General features: G+C 35.7%; 1 protein-coding gene across 2 annotated transcripts; it reads left to right on the plus strand.

Annotated features, from left to right (window-relative positions):
* The first annotated feature begins 4,675 nt into the window (after nucleotides 1-4,675).
* Nucleotides 4,676-11,189, plus strand: LOC148657465 (dermatan-sulfate epimerase-like protein). 2 transcript variants are annotated; one of them, XM_088643762.1, is made up of 2 exons: nucleotides 4,676-5,417; nucleotides 6,189-11,189. In XM_088643762.1, the coding sequence occupies exon 2, from the start codon at nucleotides 6,327-6,329 to the stop codon at nucleotides 9,528-9,530; it is 3,204 nt and encodes a 1,067-aa protein (XP_088499888.1). In that variant the 5' UTR covers nucleotides 4,676-5,417; nucleotides 6,189-6,326; the 3' UTR covers nucleotides 9,531-11,189. The 2 variants fall into 2 exon arrangements, with proteins under 2 accessions (XP_088499888.1, XP_088499887.1); XM_088643761.1 differs by having other exon boundaries at nucleotides 4,676-11,189.
* The last annotated feature ends 4,658 nt before the right edge of the window (nucleotides 11,190-15,847 follow it).

A 15,847-nucleotide genomic window follows, 5' to 3' on the forward strand; every position in this document is an offset into this window, starting at 1 on the left:
AATTTGGTTTATGACTATGAAGATGTTGTCAGCTTGCCTGAACTGGTTATTTCCTGGATAGGAGAAATTCAGAGACAAGTTGTGCTAGAAAAAATGGACTGAGCTCTTCACTTTGAACCAGATATTCTTGGTTATATTACCAAATATGTGTGAGCCATTATTGGTTAGGCATTGCATTTTGTGTATCGAACATATTTACCCAAGTAGGATTATATTATGTTGCTTGTGCAATTCCAGGTGAATATACTGAATATAAAGGTGGCAGTGGTTAGCATTGCTGTCTCGCAGAGCTGGGGCCCTTGGTTCAATTTCTGGGGTGCTATCTACATGGGGTTTGTATGTTCTCCCTGTGTTCATGTGGGTTTCCTCTGGGAGCTCCGGTGTCCTCACACAGTCCAAAGACATACTGGTGTGTGCATGTCTGTGTTTGAGACTGTATATGCCATGTGATAGACTGGCATCCCATCCAGGTTGTATCCTGCCTTGCACCCATTGCTTGCCAGGAAAGGCTCTGGCTCTCCCATAGCCCATAGCCCATCCAAATTAGAAAATGGATGGATATACCGAATATATGTCACATAGTTAGACTTGATAAAATAAAAAAAATGTAAAGGGGTCATTTAGTTTAGATTCTCTCCTTTATCTGAAGTTTATCATTTTAAATTTAATTCATTTTTCAAGATAGTATTATTTCTATTCAAAGCTTTTTCTTTTGTTTGCATGGAGTAAATAAAATAAAGGAGGACTGAACTACTGATTATAGTTTAAAATAAAGTGACCACCCAAAAAAGAGATGCGATTTGTAAAAGAGCAGGCCTGGGACAGTCACTTACAGTGGGATCATTGTCGTTTGTCAGTACACAAGACTGACACACAGTGACCTGTGTGGTCATACACCAGACCAAACCTCACAGGCCCCAAAAGCACATATCCTCATTGTAACCATATATCCTGCTGGGCAGCCACTGCTAATGGATACCCCACCATCACTCAGAACAACACAGTCAAACTCCCACACTTTCCAAACACACTGTTTCAATGTAAGAACAGCAAGATATTACAATTCTATGGAATTACTTTGCAATACAGTAAAAATATCTAATGAGAACTGTAATAAAAATACAATCAAAAAGGTCACCCCATGATCAACGCAATTGAAGTTCTGAAAAAGAGATGAAGGCCATAATGTAAAACTGCTACTGTGCATTGGATAGAAGAAAATACATCAAAAAAACAAATTATCCCTGCTTCCTACTCTACTTACAGCACACTTTCCAACATTAGGGAGAATACTTCTGTAGAGGTATTTCAAGGCACAGGTGTACAAGCGTGTTGATTTCATTTTCTCAGAGAGATAGCCACACATTTGTCCTGTTTTATAACACTTTTTTGTAAAAAAAATATCTTTACTGTTTAACCAGTCAGAAATTGTTATGCAATTGAAATGTTAAAATGATGTGAAAGCTGAAAATGAATATATAACACCTGATGAGTCCTCAGAGAACAAAAATATAGACTGTGCTTTAGAAACAAAAATGAACTTACCTGCAGTGAAATATCAAATGCATTTCAAGGAAATGTGCCATTGCTTTTTGAGAAAAAAAAATTAAATCCTTATAACCAAATTCCTGTATATCACAAGAACATCTTATTAAAAAAGAAAAAAAAAATCTTGATACATATTTTTCCAATGTCACATGTTAAGCTGCCTCTAGTTTTTTCTTCCTTGTAAAATTTATTCAGGTTGGTTGGAAAAGGGTCTTTCATGCTCCCATCTTGGTTTTGTTAAAACCATAGTCACCATATTTACAGGTGTACAGTATGTAAAAAGTATCCTTAAAATAACAAAGGTAGGTGATTGACCTAGTTTTGTAGCAAGATTAACTTAATAAAGTACAGTACGTATCATACATAAGGTCAAACTTCTAATAAATTAAGCTTCTACAGTATGTATTTCAGATGTGAATTATTTTTCTTTTGCAGTGATGAATTTGAGTTTTTTTCTATGAAGTGGACTTACAATAGTTAAACATTCAGATATACTGTAACAATGTGTACTGTATATCAGTCTTTGTCTATTGAGTTGTTGTGCAAAGTTCTGTGTTATACTCACATTCTGCAAATGTCCTTGTGGTTAAGTTTCTGATGAAATAGAACTACACAGAATATGAGGTAGTGTGGCCCAAGCAACAGCATATATGCAGCTGCCTTGTTGGGTTCAATAAAGAGATACCAGAAAACTAACCCTAAAAGGGTGCTACTGTACCTCATATCGACTGGATGTGAGAACTAAGAACTCTATAAACTCTCGCCTTAGCTACCGTTCAAAGAGATCACCTGGGGAGTTTGTTCAAGATTCTCTCCTCTGGATACCTGCAAATAAAGCAAGTCTATTGAGGATTTCAGTCATCAACAACTGTGTACAACAACTGTGGTTCTCGTGACAACAGTATACATACAGCTACTATATCTCTGTAAGAGTCCTTTATAACTTGTAATACTTTTGCATTGCACTGCATACATTTATTGCAGGAAAGGGATATAAGCAGCCTTTAGGTTTGTAAGTCAATTAAAACGATGACTGTTCTGGTTTAAACCAACATTAACTCAAATGATTAATTCAAACTCAAAATCAAACAGCACAAGTGTTGTGATCGACTGGAATTCCATTCAAGGTACCACACTTTTGCACATTTTGACTAAAGTTCAGTCGTTCTATATTAAGTGTGGTCAGCCATAAAGGTTTACTTTAATTTTTAACTAAATGTTTAATTCTGTATACTGTACAGAATACAAATGACTGAAGAAATATGATCAACAATATTAATAGATTACGTAAACAACAGCACTTATAACAATACATCTTATAGAGAACTTTTGACTTCAAAGCTTTGTTGGCATTACAGACAGGAGCTTAGTTTTCAGAATCACAGGCTAATGGTTTATCCTGGAAAGCAAATAAGCTATACTAAAAAGTAAATTACACAAACAACATATTGACAAATCAGATAAAACAATTTCACATACTAGTACTTCAGTGGTTTTCAACACTGAATGACAAAATAAAGAAATTTTGCATGAAGTGCACTGTATGATGCATTATGTACGTCTTCATTCTGTGGTCCAGTACTCAAAGAATCTTGGTGGATACAGAATTCTTGTTTTATGTACTTTCCCCTCAAAAAAGAGTTATTAAATGTAAAATCTCATTTCAGTAAGTGTTATTCCTTACACTATATTCATTACAATATAGGAGGAGGGTTATTATGCAATTTCTGTGTTGGGGAAAAACCTTTAAGCTATTTTTAAACCTTCCATATCAGCACACTGCACTCTTCATAGCAAGTCCGTGAGACGCAGATAAATTAAAGACTTTGACCCTCCAGCATTTTTTAAAATCGAATCTATGATGGTAAATTTCCATTGACTAGATGCAAACAGCCACTTGAAAATAAACTGTCACCAACAAGTACAGTAATTTATAAGTAAATGTGCAAATGGTATGTCACAAGTTTTAATCTGGTCCATACTGGATATCAATCCAATATCAGAAAGCTACTTGTTCCTGGTAAGGGTTATAGAAACCTCCAGCCAATTCTATAAAAACAGTCTATACCAGTATATTACAAGCACCATACCACAGACAATGTAGAAACAACATTGAGTATAGCCAGTATGTTTTTGGGTCATGGAAAGATTCCCTACACAAATCAAGTGAACATGGCAAACAGATGGTGCCCTAGTCCAGTATCAAACTCACAACACAAGGGCTGTGTGTGGCGGTACCACTAACTGACATACAGTACTACCATGTCACCCCTTACTGGATAAACCACACAAAAAGTTAAAATGACCAAATGCAATTAATAAGTGCAATTAGACATCTATCTGTTTTCTAATCACTTTATCCAATACAGTGTCACAAGGCAGCCAGAGGCTATCCCAGAAAGCAACAGGCACAAGGCAGAATATTGTACACCCTGGACGGAGACACCAGTGCCATTAGATATTAAGAGCCTTATTTTCCCAAGGGGCAAGTTATGCCTTTCATAAAGAGAAAATGCAATGCAAAAGTGAGATTGTAATCATTTTAAATGAATACAAAGTTAAACGAAGGATTTATATTTGATTACGTTATTCATAACATTGTGATTTTGTACAAACTATAGGATTGGATATTAAAAGGGGGAACTGTTAGAAACATTATGGAAGACAAGTTTAAATGATTTAGTTTCTTTCTGGAGAACTTAGAATGTTTGTAATATTTTAATGTAGCTTTTTTAAAACACTCTATGTAAACAAATACTGTACAACACAGTAAATACCATTAAAAACAATTATGTAAACATTGTAACAATCTTTTCTACAGATGTCTCTCCATATTTCACAGTGGTATTGAATAAATGTTTTTTTTTTATTTTAAAGTATTTTTAAGAATTGCTCTGACTTCTATTGGAAAAAAAACAGAACAACACATCTTTCAATTACTCAAAACAGGATCATAATGTTATTAAAATTTTCGAAAATGTTATGGTTCATCATACAGTACTCATCGGAAAAGACATTTAACAGCACTTAGCTATTGCTGTTTGAAGTCAAAACCATTGTGCTCTTTTTAAAGTTACAGCGCCCTCTAAAGATCCAGGAAAAAACGTATTTTTCACAGAATAAAGTCATTTTCTTGGACACATGAAAAAAAATCTACCCTTAATTTCTTAATGCATAGATTTTCCATGCCTAACAATAGTGATACTATATATATGTACTGTCGGTATTAACTAATATTTCGTTAAACAGCCTTTTTTAAAAAATGTTCTTGCAATTCAAATAAAAGAGCTCTGCCTGTATGGACGTTGGATAATTTGTTGAAACTGGCAAGAAGAACTTCCTTTCAAGTTTCTTTTTTTTTTGAACGGAAGTAAAAGAAAGTTGGGAAAAAGTGGGATGAAACGAGCTTGCAAAATCCTACTTGTGTGGAATCTAAAATATGCAAACGGAGGGAGATATGAGCTGTGGGGATGTTCTATTTTTTTCGGTGTCTGCTTCAGCTCAGGAGAAAGCCTTCGGATCGCGCAGATTGGATTGGACACAGGCTTATATTTGTCCACAAGGAAATGTTTTGGACAGAAGAGATCAATAGTTTTTTTCAGTTAGCACGGAGAGATGCAAGTAGATTTCCTCGTTTTTGAGCAACATCAGGAAGACTGGAAATGGTTTCATAAACTTCTAAATCTACATAATGGAACTGCATTTTCTTGTTTCCTAGTATAAACGGAAGTCCTTGGAATTGTGTATTTGTTCGTCTTTATTCTGTTTTACAATTTTAAACGCTATTTTTTAACCAACTCTGGGCATAAACATTTTGTACTGAAGTCCTATCAGATGAAGTAATCAACGTTTTTGAAGCTTTATCAGACGTAAGTCTCAGAACATTGCTTAACGTGATGTCGTGTTCGTTTATTGCTTTTTAGAGTACAGTATACTGTTTTAACTGACTAATTTCGGCTTATTCGGCTTAATAATTACATTTAACCTTAGCAGTGTAATGCCGTGCGTGTTTTGCTAAAACAGAACAAACATTTCTATAGCAAAGAGACACCCTATAAGCACATCACTTCAAAGATGTTCGTACTGTATATTATCCAGAACAGTTTATGAAAAATAACGGAAATTACCATCGGTTTGGATAGTGTATTTTAAATGTCAATGCCGTTACAACACAAAACAAAGATATGTAATCTACATTTTAGGCATGGAAACTTTTGCCATGAAACTGGATGGTACAGAAATCTTATTCGCAAAAGAGGTTGCTAAGTGACATATAGTTGGCAGCGTATCATTTGAGACAGGAGGGGAAAAAAGCATCTGTTTCTTGAATCATGGCTCTGAGGTTCATGGGGCGGTCGGTGGTTTTGTTATCATTTTTGGCTCTGGGAACTGCCTTCTCAGGCGTTTTTAATTCTTCTGACAAAGAGATTTTTAATGACGATTTGGAGCAGGCGGAACAAAAGAAACTAATAGATTATAATACCATTGAACAGTGGACACACGTTGCTCCAAACCTACACCCTAATTTATATTTCGACCCCGGGGATATAAGCTCCTTGAGACAAAAGTCTACGACTACTCATAGTCACATTTTTAAAGTTATCCGGACTGCAGTAATAACCATGCTTTCAAATTCTCAGCTGTATCTGCCTCCAGTGAAACACGAGGAGTTCAGCGCGAAGTGGAATGAGATATATGGAAACAATCTGCCTCCTCTTGCATTGTACTGCCTTATATGCCCCGATGACACAGCTGCGTTTCAGTTTCTTGTGAAGTTCATGGACAGAATGGCAGAATATCCAAATTGGATGGTTACAAGTGCGCCCAATGATGAGGTACCTATGGCTCACTCTTTAACTGGATTTGCAACTGCCTTTGACTTCATTTATGCTAATCTGGACTCTTCTAGGAGAGAGAAGTTTTTAAAGAAAATCCTCTCCGTGACAGAGGAGTTGTATGAAGTGTCTAAGTACAGAGCCTGGGGGAAACAGTTTTTGCAGAATCATCAAACTACTAATATTTTAGCAATACTTATAGGTGCCATAGTAGCAGGAATGCACAATAATCAAGAAACAATGATGTGGAAACAGGTTGCTGTCAATTACATGGAAAAAACTATGTTTCTTTTAAATCACATTGTGGATGGATCGTTAGATGAAGGGGTGGCCTATGGTAGCTACACTGCTAAATCAGTCACACAGTATGTGTTCCTTGCACTGCGCCACTTTAATATTGACAACACACAAAACAACTGGCTTAAAGAACATGTCTGGTTTTATTATGCCACTCTTTTGCCTGGCTTTCAGAGGACTGTGGGGATAGCAGACTCAAATTACAATTGGTTCTATGGGCCTGAAAGCCAGCTTGTATTTTTGGACACTTTTGTTCTTAAAAATGGCACAGGAAACTGGTTGGCACAACAGATCAGAAAGCACAGACCCAAAGACAGCCCTATGGGACAATCTACAGCTCAGAGGTGGACCACTCTTCACACAGAGTACATCTGGTACAATGCCCATTTAAATTCGCAGCCTCCTCATGGATCTGGGAGTCCTAGAATGCATATTTTCTCGAACTGGGGTGTTGTAACATACGGAGCTGCTCTGCCCAACAGTCAGGGTAATACATTTGTCTCCTTCAAATCTGGCAAGCTAGGTGGTCGCGCAGTCTATGACATTGTTCATATGAAACCATACTCCTGGATTGATGACTGGAACAATTTTAACCCCGGACATGAGCACCCTGATCAAAATTCCTTTACTTTTGCGCCGAATGGGCAAGTATTTGTGTCTGAGGCCCTTTATGGGCCAAAATACAGCTACTTAAACAATGTTTTGGTTTTTGCACCTTCTCCCACTAGCCAATGCAATGAGCCCTGGGAGGGCCAGATGGGGGAATGTGCTAAGTGGCTCCGCTGGACAGATGACAAGGTTGGAGACACAGCTGGGGAGGTCATCACAGCTTCCTATCACAAAGACATGATGTTCATTGCTGGTGAAGCAGGACCTGCATATTCCCCTGCAATGAAATTAAAAAGTGTCTACCGTGCTCTGGTTCTTCTCAATTCCCAGACGCTCCTTGTAGTAGACCACGTTGAGAAAGAGGAGAATTCCCCTATTAACCTGATTAGTGCCTTTTTCCACAATCTTGACATTGATTTTAAATATGTCCCCTACAGGTTCATGGAAAGATACAGTGGTGCACTGATGGATGTCTGGGATGCTCATTATAAAATGTTTTGGTTTGATCATCAGGGCAGCAGCCCTGTTCCTAACATTCAAGAAGCAGAACAGGCTGCAGAATTTAAGAAACGGTGGACACAATTTGTGAATGTGACGTTTCAAATGAAAAGCACAGTCTCAAGAATGGTCTATGTACTCCACGGACCCTATGTTAAGCTTACTAATTGCAGATTTCTTGATAACAGCAAAAATGGACTAAAGCTCGGAGTAACCATCAACAACACTGAGAAAATTGTGTCCATTGTGACACAGTACAGGGATCTAGGCGCACGGTTAAGTTACCTGGGCTTTGGAGGTTATGCCAAAGTGGAAGACAGACAACAGGTTACAAGATTTGGTTTAGGAACACAACCTGTGCTCAATCCAAGCACAACAGACAGCACTTTACTTGATTTTGGGTTAGTGGTTAACTTGATAGCAGGAGTGACGCTGTGTGTTGCCATAGGATTTTTGACTTTGCAAAGGAAGTTTTACATTTGCTTCAGCAAAATTATGCGCTATGCTCTCATAACAGTCCTCCTCCTTTGGATAATTGAGCTGCTGTTTGTCTCCAACAGTTGTGACCAACTCCTTTGTGGTGTGAAATGGAGTGGTATTATCACAGACCCTGATGCAAATGTGGAAACAAAACTTTCCAAACAGCACCCCTTCTTATTACCGACGGTTGTAATCACAACTCTTCCCGGTTCAGGAGCAGAAATTTTAAAGCACCTTTTTTACAACAACTCCGATTTTATTTACCTTCGGATTCCTACTGAGCACCTAGACTTGCCTGAGACAGACTTTGAATTTGACTCATTTGTGGATGTATGTGAGTGGTCAAGGTCTGATGCCCTAAATGGACGTTTTAAAATAATACAGGGCTGGTTTCATTCCCTAGTGCATAATCCTAAAATACACTTGCAGAACATTCAATTGCATGAAATGAGCAGAGGCAAGCTGACTCAGAGAGCCAGTGCTCTCAAAGATAAGAAAAAAAGAATCAAGAGAAAAGAGCCTTTGACTGAACAGAAAGGTAGAGCAAAAGGAAGCCTGGACAGGGATGCTGAATACATTAAGGAATTGCGAAGACACATTGGTTTGTATCAAAATGCACGTGTGGTTCTTAGCCTAAGAAGTGGGAGCTGGGCTTTAAAGCTTCCTTTCATCCAAGAAGTTATTGGCCCCTCTTTGAGGGCTTTATATGTTGTAAGGGATCCACGTGCTTGGATTTACCTAATGCTATATAACAGCAAACCCAATCTCTACACTTTGAAAAACATCCCGCAGCACTTATCAATGATCTTTAAAGGGGACAATAACGGAGACAGCTGCCACCCTAGTTTAGGGTGTACTCCGGAGTTCAAGACTCTTCACAGACTGCTGTCACACTCTGAAAGCAATCCAGTTTTGCTTCTAGCACATTTGTGGCTTGCTCATACATCTGCAGCACAAAGAATTAACAACAATTTACTCCCAGTAAATTACTTGTTGGTGAAATTTGAGGATATTGTTCACTATCCACAAGAAACAGCCGAAAAGGTGCATACCTTCCTAGGTATACCCGTGACTCCTGCAGCTATAAACCAGCTCTTGTTTGCTACCCAGACAAACATGTTTAGTCTTCTTTATGAGGGGGATATATCACCTACAAACATAAATACTTGGAGGCAGAAAATGCCCAGAAAGGACATTAAAATAATTGAAGATGTATGTTGGTCTGTGATGAAAAAGTTAGGGTATTTAAAGTTTACTAGTTAAATGCTGCAGGTCAGCTTTATTTTTTGATACACTTTTTTATTCATTTTGCACTAACAAAATAAAGTGAAATTGTAATGTGTGATGAAACCACTCTGCAAAGGTCTAAAGAGAAGGAAGGAAGCTTACTTTTTTTTGTTAAATTTGACAATAACTGTTTCAGTTTGTACTGTGTAACTGTTGGTAATAATGGTTGAATATGATATTTTACATTGACGTGTTATTGAAACATTTTCAGTGTTGCTTTTAGCTTTAGTAATGTTTTCCCTATTCCTAGGCAATTTTTGATCGGAATGAATGGGATGTCTTTGAGCTATTTAATGTTTTATGTGGAGATGACACATAGGTGTTCTCAATCCTCCAAAAATCATCTCGTCATTTGAGAGTGGTTATTTTTGTAATGTTGTGTCAAATGTAGAATTGTGCTTCTGGTACTAAGTCTTATATAAAACTAAATATTGATATTATTTTCTTATAAAGTTTGATTTATATATATAGTCCATGTACAGTTGTATTGTTTTATACAAATATATTTTACAGAGGTTAGTGGAAAATGTATAAAAAGTTAAAAATGCTTGAGAGGTTGCTTTGTGAGTTTAAAAATGTGTCCTGAAAACTGACATTTTCTATGTTAGTTTTAAAATCTTATTTTCTATTCTTCTTCCCAACATGTATAACTGAGAAGTTATCTCAGAATTTTTGGGGACTAGCCTACATTGAATACTTGTGCTCACCCCAGTGTTGCTGTACCCAGGTAGTTCATCACTCATCTTATCCAAACTGTTACAAAATAACATACTGTATTAGACATTTTTGTAAAACATTTACAGTGTTGTTTATGGCGTATCTTATGATGCTCCAGTCGGTTATGTAAATCTTTCAGGATGCTGATGTAACTGATGTGTTTGCTTAGAAAGTGCAAGAACCTTTGCATGGAGATCATTTAAAACAGAATTTGGGGTTATGCCTGTAATGCATTTAATTGTTGCATAATTTGTGATTGAAAACAGCCTTGGTTCTCATGACCCCAGAGCATCACTAGTTTCTGTTTCAATGGATCTCCAAGTTTAATAAACCCTTTATTGAACTAATAATTTTAATTTGAACTTGTTAGTTGTCTTCAGCTCTCTTAGTTCTCAGCCCTAACATGGCTTAAAGCTTCAAGTTAACCATAACATGCTGACCACTGCATTTTGTGAGCAGCTGAAAATGATTAAGAGACTTGTAAGCAAAGTGTAAATTCAAGTACTAGTTTAAAAATGTATAAGATAAAGAAGAAGATAGAATTATTATTATTTTAAATACATTTCACAAATGTGAAATACTTTTTACTCATCACTAAATAAAATATGATTGATTGTGATGTTAGCAGTGCAAACATGAGGTGATCACAAGGGTGTCACTACTGTATCTGTTAGTGTTCTTTTTGTATTTCCATACTGTAGACTCATGTGATATAAAGGAAAGAAAAATAAAAATGTGACATCACCAAATGGCCTTAGAAAATACGAGATGTTGTTTAAATAACTGTGGTCGGTGGATAAAGCTTACATTTGTCTGACTCGTGGTGCCATGGATGTTCTTTTTCCCTCAAGCTTCTTTTAATATTTAATTTCAACGACCCAATCTGCTGTTGTTCCAATAAAAGCCCAATCATTGGTATACTGATTTATGTTTTTTTTTAGTTAAACCCACAAATTTGTTTTGGGTTACGGAATTATGGAATGCTAAATTTACCACTAATGCTGAATAGTACATAGAGTTTTGTCGATTGGGCAAATAAAAATATAGAGAGGATGTTTTGTGTATTTTTTCTTCCCTATGCTTCAGTATTACATGCAGTTGTTTGGAATGGTCCCAGAGAAAAATAAAAAATTGTATTAGTTTAGGTTCAGTCAATGTAGCTTGTGATAAATTTACATAGAAAACCACAGCAGATTATAAAATCATAACATGTTTGTGTTCATGTGATTTAGATTGTATTTAATCTGTAAGGAACAGATTATTAATTGCCCAAAGGGTTCAGTGTCATCTTTGATCAATCAGATTAATACCTGCTGTGCTTTGTACAACTTTTACAGATATATCTTGTTTGAACATGTCCTTTATTGAAATTGATCACAGCTCACATTTGTGTTGTGACTGGCTAATTTCATTCTGATAAGATATATATATATATGAAATTAATTATTAATAACAAAATAAAAGATTTTGCTGTTATGTGGCTCATTTAAAAGCTCATAGCATTTGGTGGGCAGTGAATACACATTGAGATCTCTATAAGGGAGGGTTATGATAGGAGAAGAATGGTGAAAAATTTAATCTTGCTCAGACATAAAGCTTCAAATGCTGTTAAGATTTCTAACTTAATAGAACTTGTTTTGAAGTTTTCGGCTTGCACTGGGAGGTCAGATGACTTTTTGTGCTCATTTTTCTTTTCTTCCTTGGCATATTTAATGGGCTTGCATATCAGAAAGAGAGTATCCCATTACAGCAGACATGTCTCGCATTATAGAGGTGGTGCTCTATTCTCCACCTTAAACATGCTAATGAAGATGAACCGTTGTGCCCTAATGTGAGGAGTACAAATATTCAAGCAGTGTTATATTTTAGAAAAGCCATTCAGAGTGCTCTACTTTTCCGAACAGTCCACTTAAAGTGCTTTACGGGTAATGGGGACTCCCCTCAACTACAACTACTGTAGCCCCCACCTGGATGATGTGACAGCGGCCAAAGTGCACCAGTATTCTCACCACACATCAGCTATCATCATGGAGGAGAACAGAGAAATGAAGACAGTTCATAGATGGGGATTATTAGGAGACCTGATTGATAAAGGTGATGGGGAAATTTGGCCAGACTACTCTTTTTGAGAAATGCCTGGGGTTGCAATCTGGGACATTTTTTGAAAAAAAGGAAGTGCTTACGGTCAATAAGGGTATAGAGAGCTGAGGGTTCAGTGTGCAGACATTTTAAAAAAAAAAGTCAATTTTATTTCATTCAATTATGTATTTAAATACCAACCAAGTTATTTATAGTTGATATTTATGAGAGTTTTAAAAGGGAGTTGTTAGTTGCTGGGAGAAAAAGGTTACTGTGTACAGTTACATTATATTCTCTGTCACTTCCCTGTCATCTGAACAGTGCTGTGCTGTATGTGTATTGAAGTTTCACATGGCATATTTTCAATATATGTGTCATTAAGTTATAATTGTAATGTGTTTTTTATTTCAGTATGACAAATCATTTGAGCACTGGAACTAATAACACCCTTCTTCCATCTCAGTACAATGTTTCTGTAAAAGAACCTTTCTGTACAGAATGTTTTGCTTCCCTGTAGGGGGGAGATTGTAACTGTGAGTTTCTTTTAAGCAGAACATTTGTAATTAAACAGCAACACAAAGAAAAGTGAATGTGAGGCAGGAAGAGCTCAAATACGCAGCAGATGTGTGACTCCAAAGAGACTGACAAGTAGCAAAGCAACTGATTGAATGGATATAAGGAACTGCAAAGCAATATTGGCACTGTAGCAGGATGGATTCAAAGTATAATCCACTGAAGTGCAGCTTTGTAACGAGTCTCTTTTTGTTGTTTTGCTCAGCTTCACCAGGCAGGAGTTTGATGAGCAAGACAAGCAATTCCATTAGCCCAGTGCAAAAAAAATATATAATGAATTCACATTCTGCATGTTTTAACAGAAGAGAAACAATATATTGTTTGTGTTTTCAGATTCATAAAACATTTAAGGAAAAAAGTACAACCACAAGTATTTAAAGGATGCCCCTAAGTAATCTTGGAATGAATAAATTCTTAAAATTTTGATGTGAAAAATGTTAATGTCATAATGACATGAAATTTGCACATATTTGGCTGCAGAAGAGGAACATTCATACATGTGAGTAATAATAATAGTCTATATTTCAGCAATGTTCATTAAGTGCAATAATTGCTCTTTTTTATTTAAAAAATCATTTAAATAAACAATGATCAATGAACAAATATCATACACAGTATTTCTTACAAGTAGACCTTTTAAAATTATTGATTAAACTGCAGACTGCTCTTTAGAAGAATGACAACTTGCTGTCGTAATGCAGCGCAAGTGGGTGACAAAAAATTGGTGTTAGGTTATGTAGCTATAACAAAAATGGTCCTTATTTTATAATTTTGTAATTCAAAAAATGCATATACTGTATAGCAAGTGTAAAAATGAATTTTGACTTTTAATATTTCTTTTCTTTTTCATTCCTTTATATAGAAAATAAACTGTACATACACCTCCATGCACATTTTGTTAATTGTACTATTTGCGTATCTGTGGAAAGTAAATGAGTCATTGTTCACCGTAATGAGAAACTGCATAATTAAAAAGGTCTACAAATGAAGTCATTAACTTCCAAAGACAGAGTATACAGTATGTCACCCTCTTTACATTATGTTGTGTTTTTTGTGTAAAACAATGATACAAATGTGTTATATCAAATGTTTTATAAAATAAAAAAATATATTTAACTTTCATATTATGTGAAATACTATAAATAGTATCAGATTAAATTTCTAAGGTTTTTTTAGTGCAAAGCTGCTTTGGAATTAAAACTACAAGGTATGGATGGAATTTAATGAAAGAGAACTACTGAGGTGATTTCAAAAATATATTCTAAATTGGTTCCATTATGTTGTGCAAGATTAAAAATCTATTTTATATGATATCAGTGAATTTCATACCACCCTCTACAGTATTCTTTTGGCAGTGAGAGCAGAGGTTTAAGGACTACTGTTGATTGCACTGTAGCCTTAGGTCCTTCACTGCATGTTTATATAAAAAAAGGATATTGTGTGTTAAGTGTACCAGTAAAGTTTTGTTGTCTTCCTGACAACAAATTATATTAAAAAAGAGAATAGACTGTTTCTATCTCTGTTTAAGACCCGCCAGGTTTAGTATTGCTGTTCCCTGAATCATAAAAATGCCAAATATTCCATGTGTTCTCTGTACTGTTTCTGTACAGTACCTCTGCTTTTCTTAAATCACGTGGAAAACCAGTCTTACTGATTAGGAGCCATAGTATTCATCACAGATTTAATACACCACAAACGAATTACCATTTTGATTTTGAGTCTTTATGGAGATCCTGACAGCTTCTTCCTGATAACTTAGCTACATTATGGTGTTTCATATTTTTAAACTTAATATGGGGTTGTTTCACATTATTTACCATTTACTAAGGACATGGACCTTTTTGTGCTTCCTTTTCATTTCCATTTCATTATAATATTCAGTTTTAATATTCAGATGTTCATGCATGATCTAGTGTATATTTTCAAGTTACTTTATATCCACACAAAGACATTTTAACTGTCTGGATTGTACAGTATTTCATTTTCTGCAATCTTAACTTATCAAAGGCTATCATACATTGCTGGTTTCAATTAATGCATTTTCTAACATTACCTTTAAAAATAATGTATAATTTTAGAAGAGCAATTTAGTCTTTTCTCATCATTTCTGAAATATTATTTCACCCTAAAAACCCAGCAATTCCTTCTTTGTTAATTAAGGGTTAGTTGCATAATCATTATATTCATGCTTACTGTACATTTTTAAGGCAAAAGCAAAAATTATCAAGCCTAACAATTGGTAACATTTTATTTTTCATAACACAAAATCCAGTTACAGTAAGATATAATGAGTAATGTCCAACAATTACACAAAAATATAATTTTAACTGCAATAGAAAGAATAGACATAAAAAACTATCAAAGATGATCTTTTTGCTCATTTATTTGCTTTTGGTATTCCCTAGCTTTCATTATACATTTCAGTTGAAAAAAATATCACTCTTTGCATTATTGTTGTCAATATTGAACGGGTAACAAGTACAGCAAATTATGGTATCTTGCTGGCTGCTGTTGTCAGGAAGACACAGCCTCCCAAGGGGTTTAATGGAATAGAAAATTGGGTGCTTGACACACACTCCTGAGTTCAGTACCCATGAAAACTGGAACATCAAAAAAACCACTGAAGCTAGATCACTTCCCCACCCCCATCCTTCCTTCTGCCCCTGACAGGAAGCCACAGTAATTATAACTTAGGTTTTACCTTCTTGCAACCACTCCTGTTTTGAACTTTGAGTTTTGTAAAGGGGCTTTAATTTTCAGACTGTGACTCTTTGTTTTTCGCATTGTTTTACTGGGTCTTCACAGAATTTAGTTTTATGTTTAGTTTAGGTGGAACACCTTCTTACATCCAGGGTATATTGAAACTCTAAAGTCACAAGTAATTTATGCTGAGTGCTATTCTCTGAGCATAAATTACTCTTTTT

The sequence above is a fragment of the Lepisosteus platostomus genome, chromosome 8, assembly GCF_059453375.1.
Source record: "Lepisosteus platostomus isolate fLepPlt1 chromosome 8, fLepPlt1.hap1, whole genome shotgun sequence".
Classification (NCBI taxonomy): domain Eukaryota; kingdom Metazoa; phylum Chordata; class Actinopteri; order Semionotiformes; family Lepisosteidae; genus Lepisosteus; species Lepisosteus platostomus.

What these genes read in the sequence shown, in the direction of transcription:
- LOC148657465 (XM_088643761.1), top strand. Translation starts at nt 5,880, where the DNA reads ATGGCTCTGAGGTTCATGGGGCGGTCGGTGGTTTTGTTATCATTTTTG.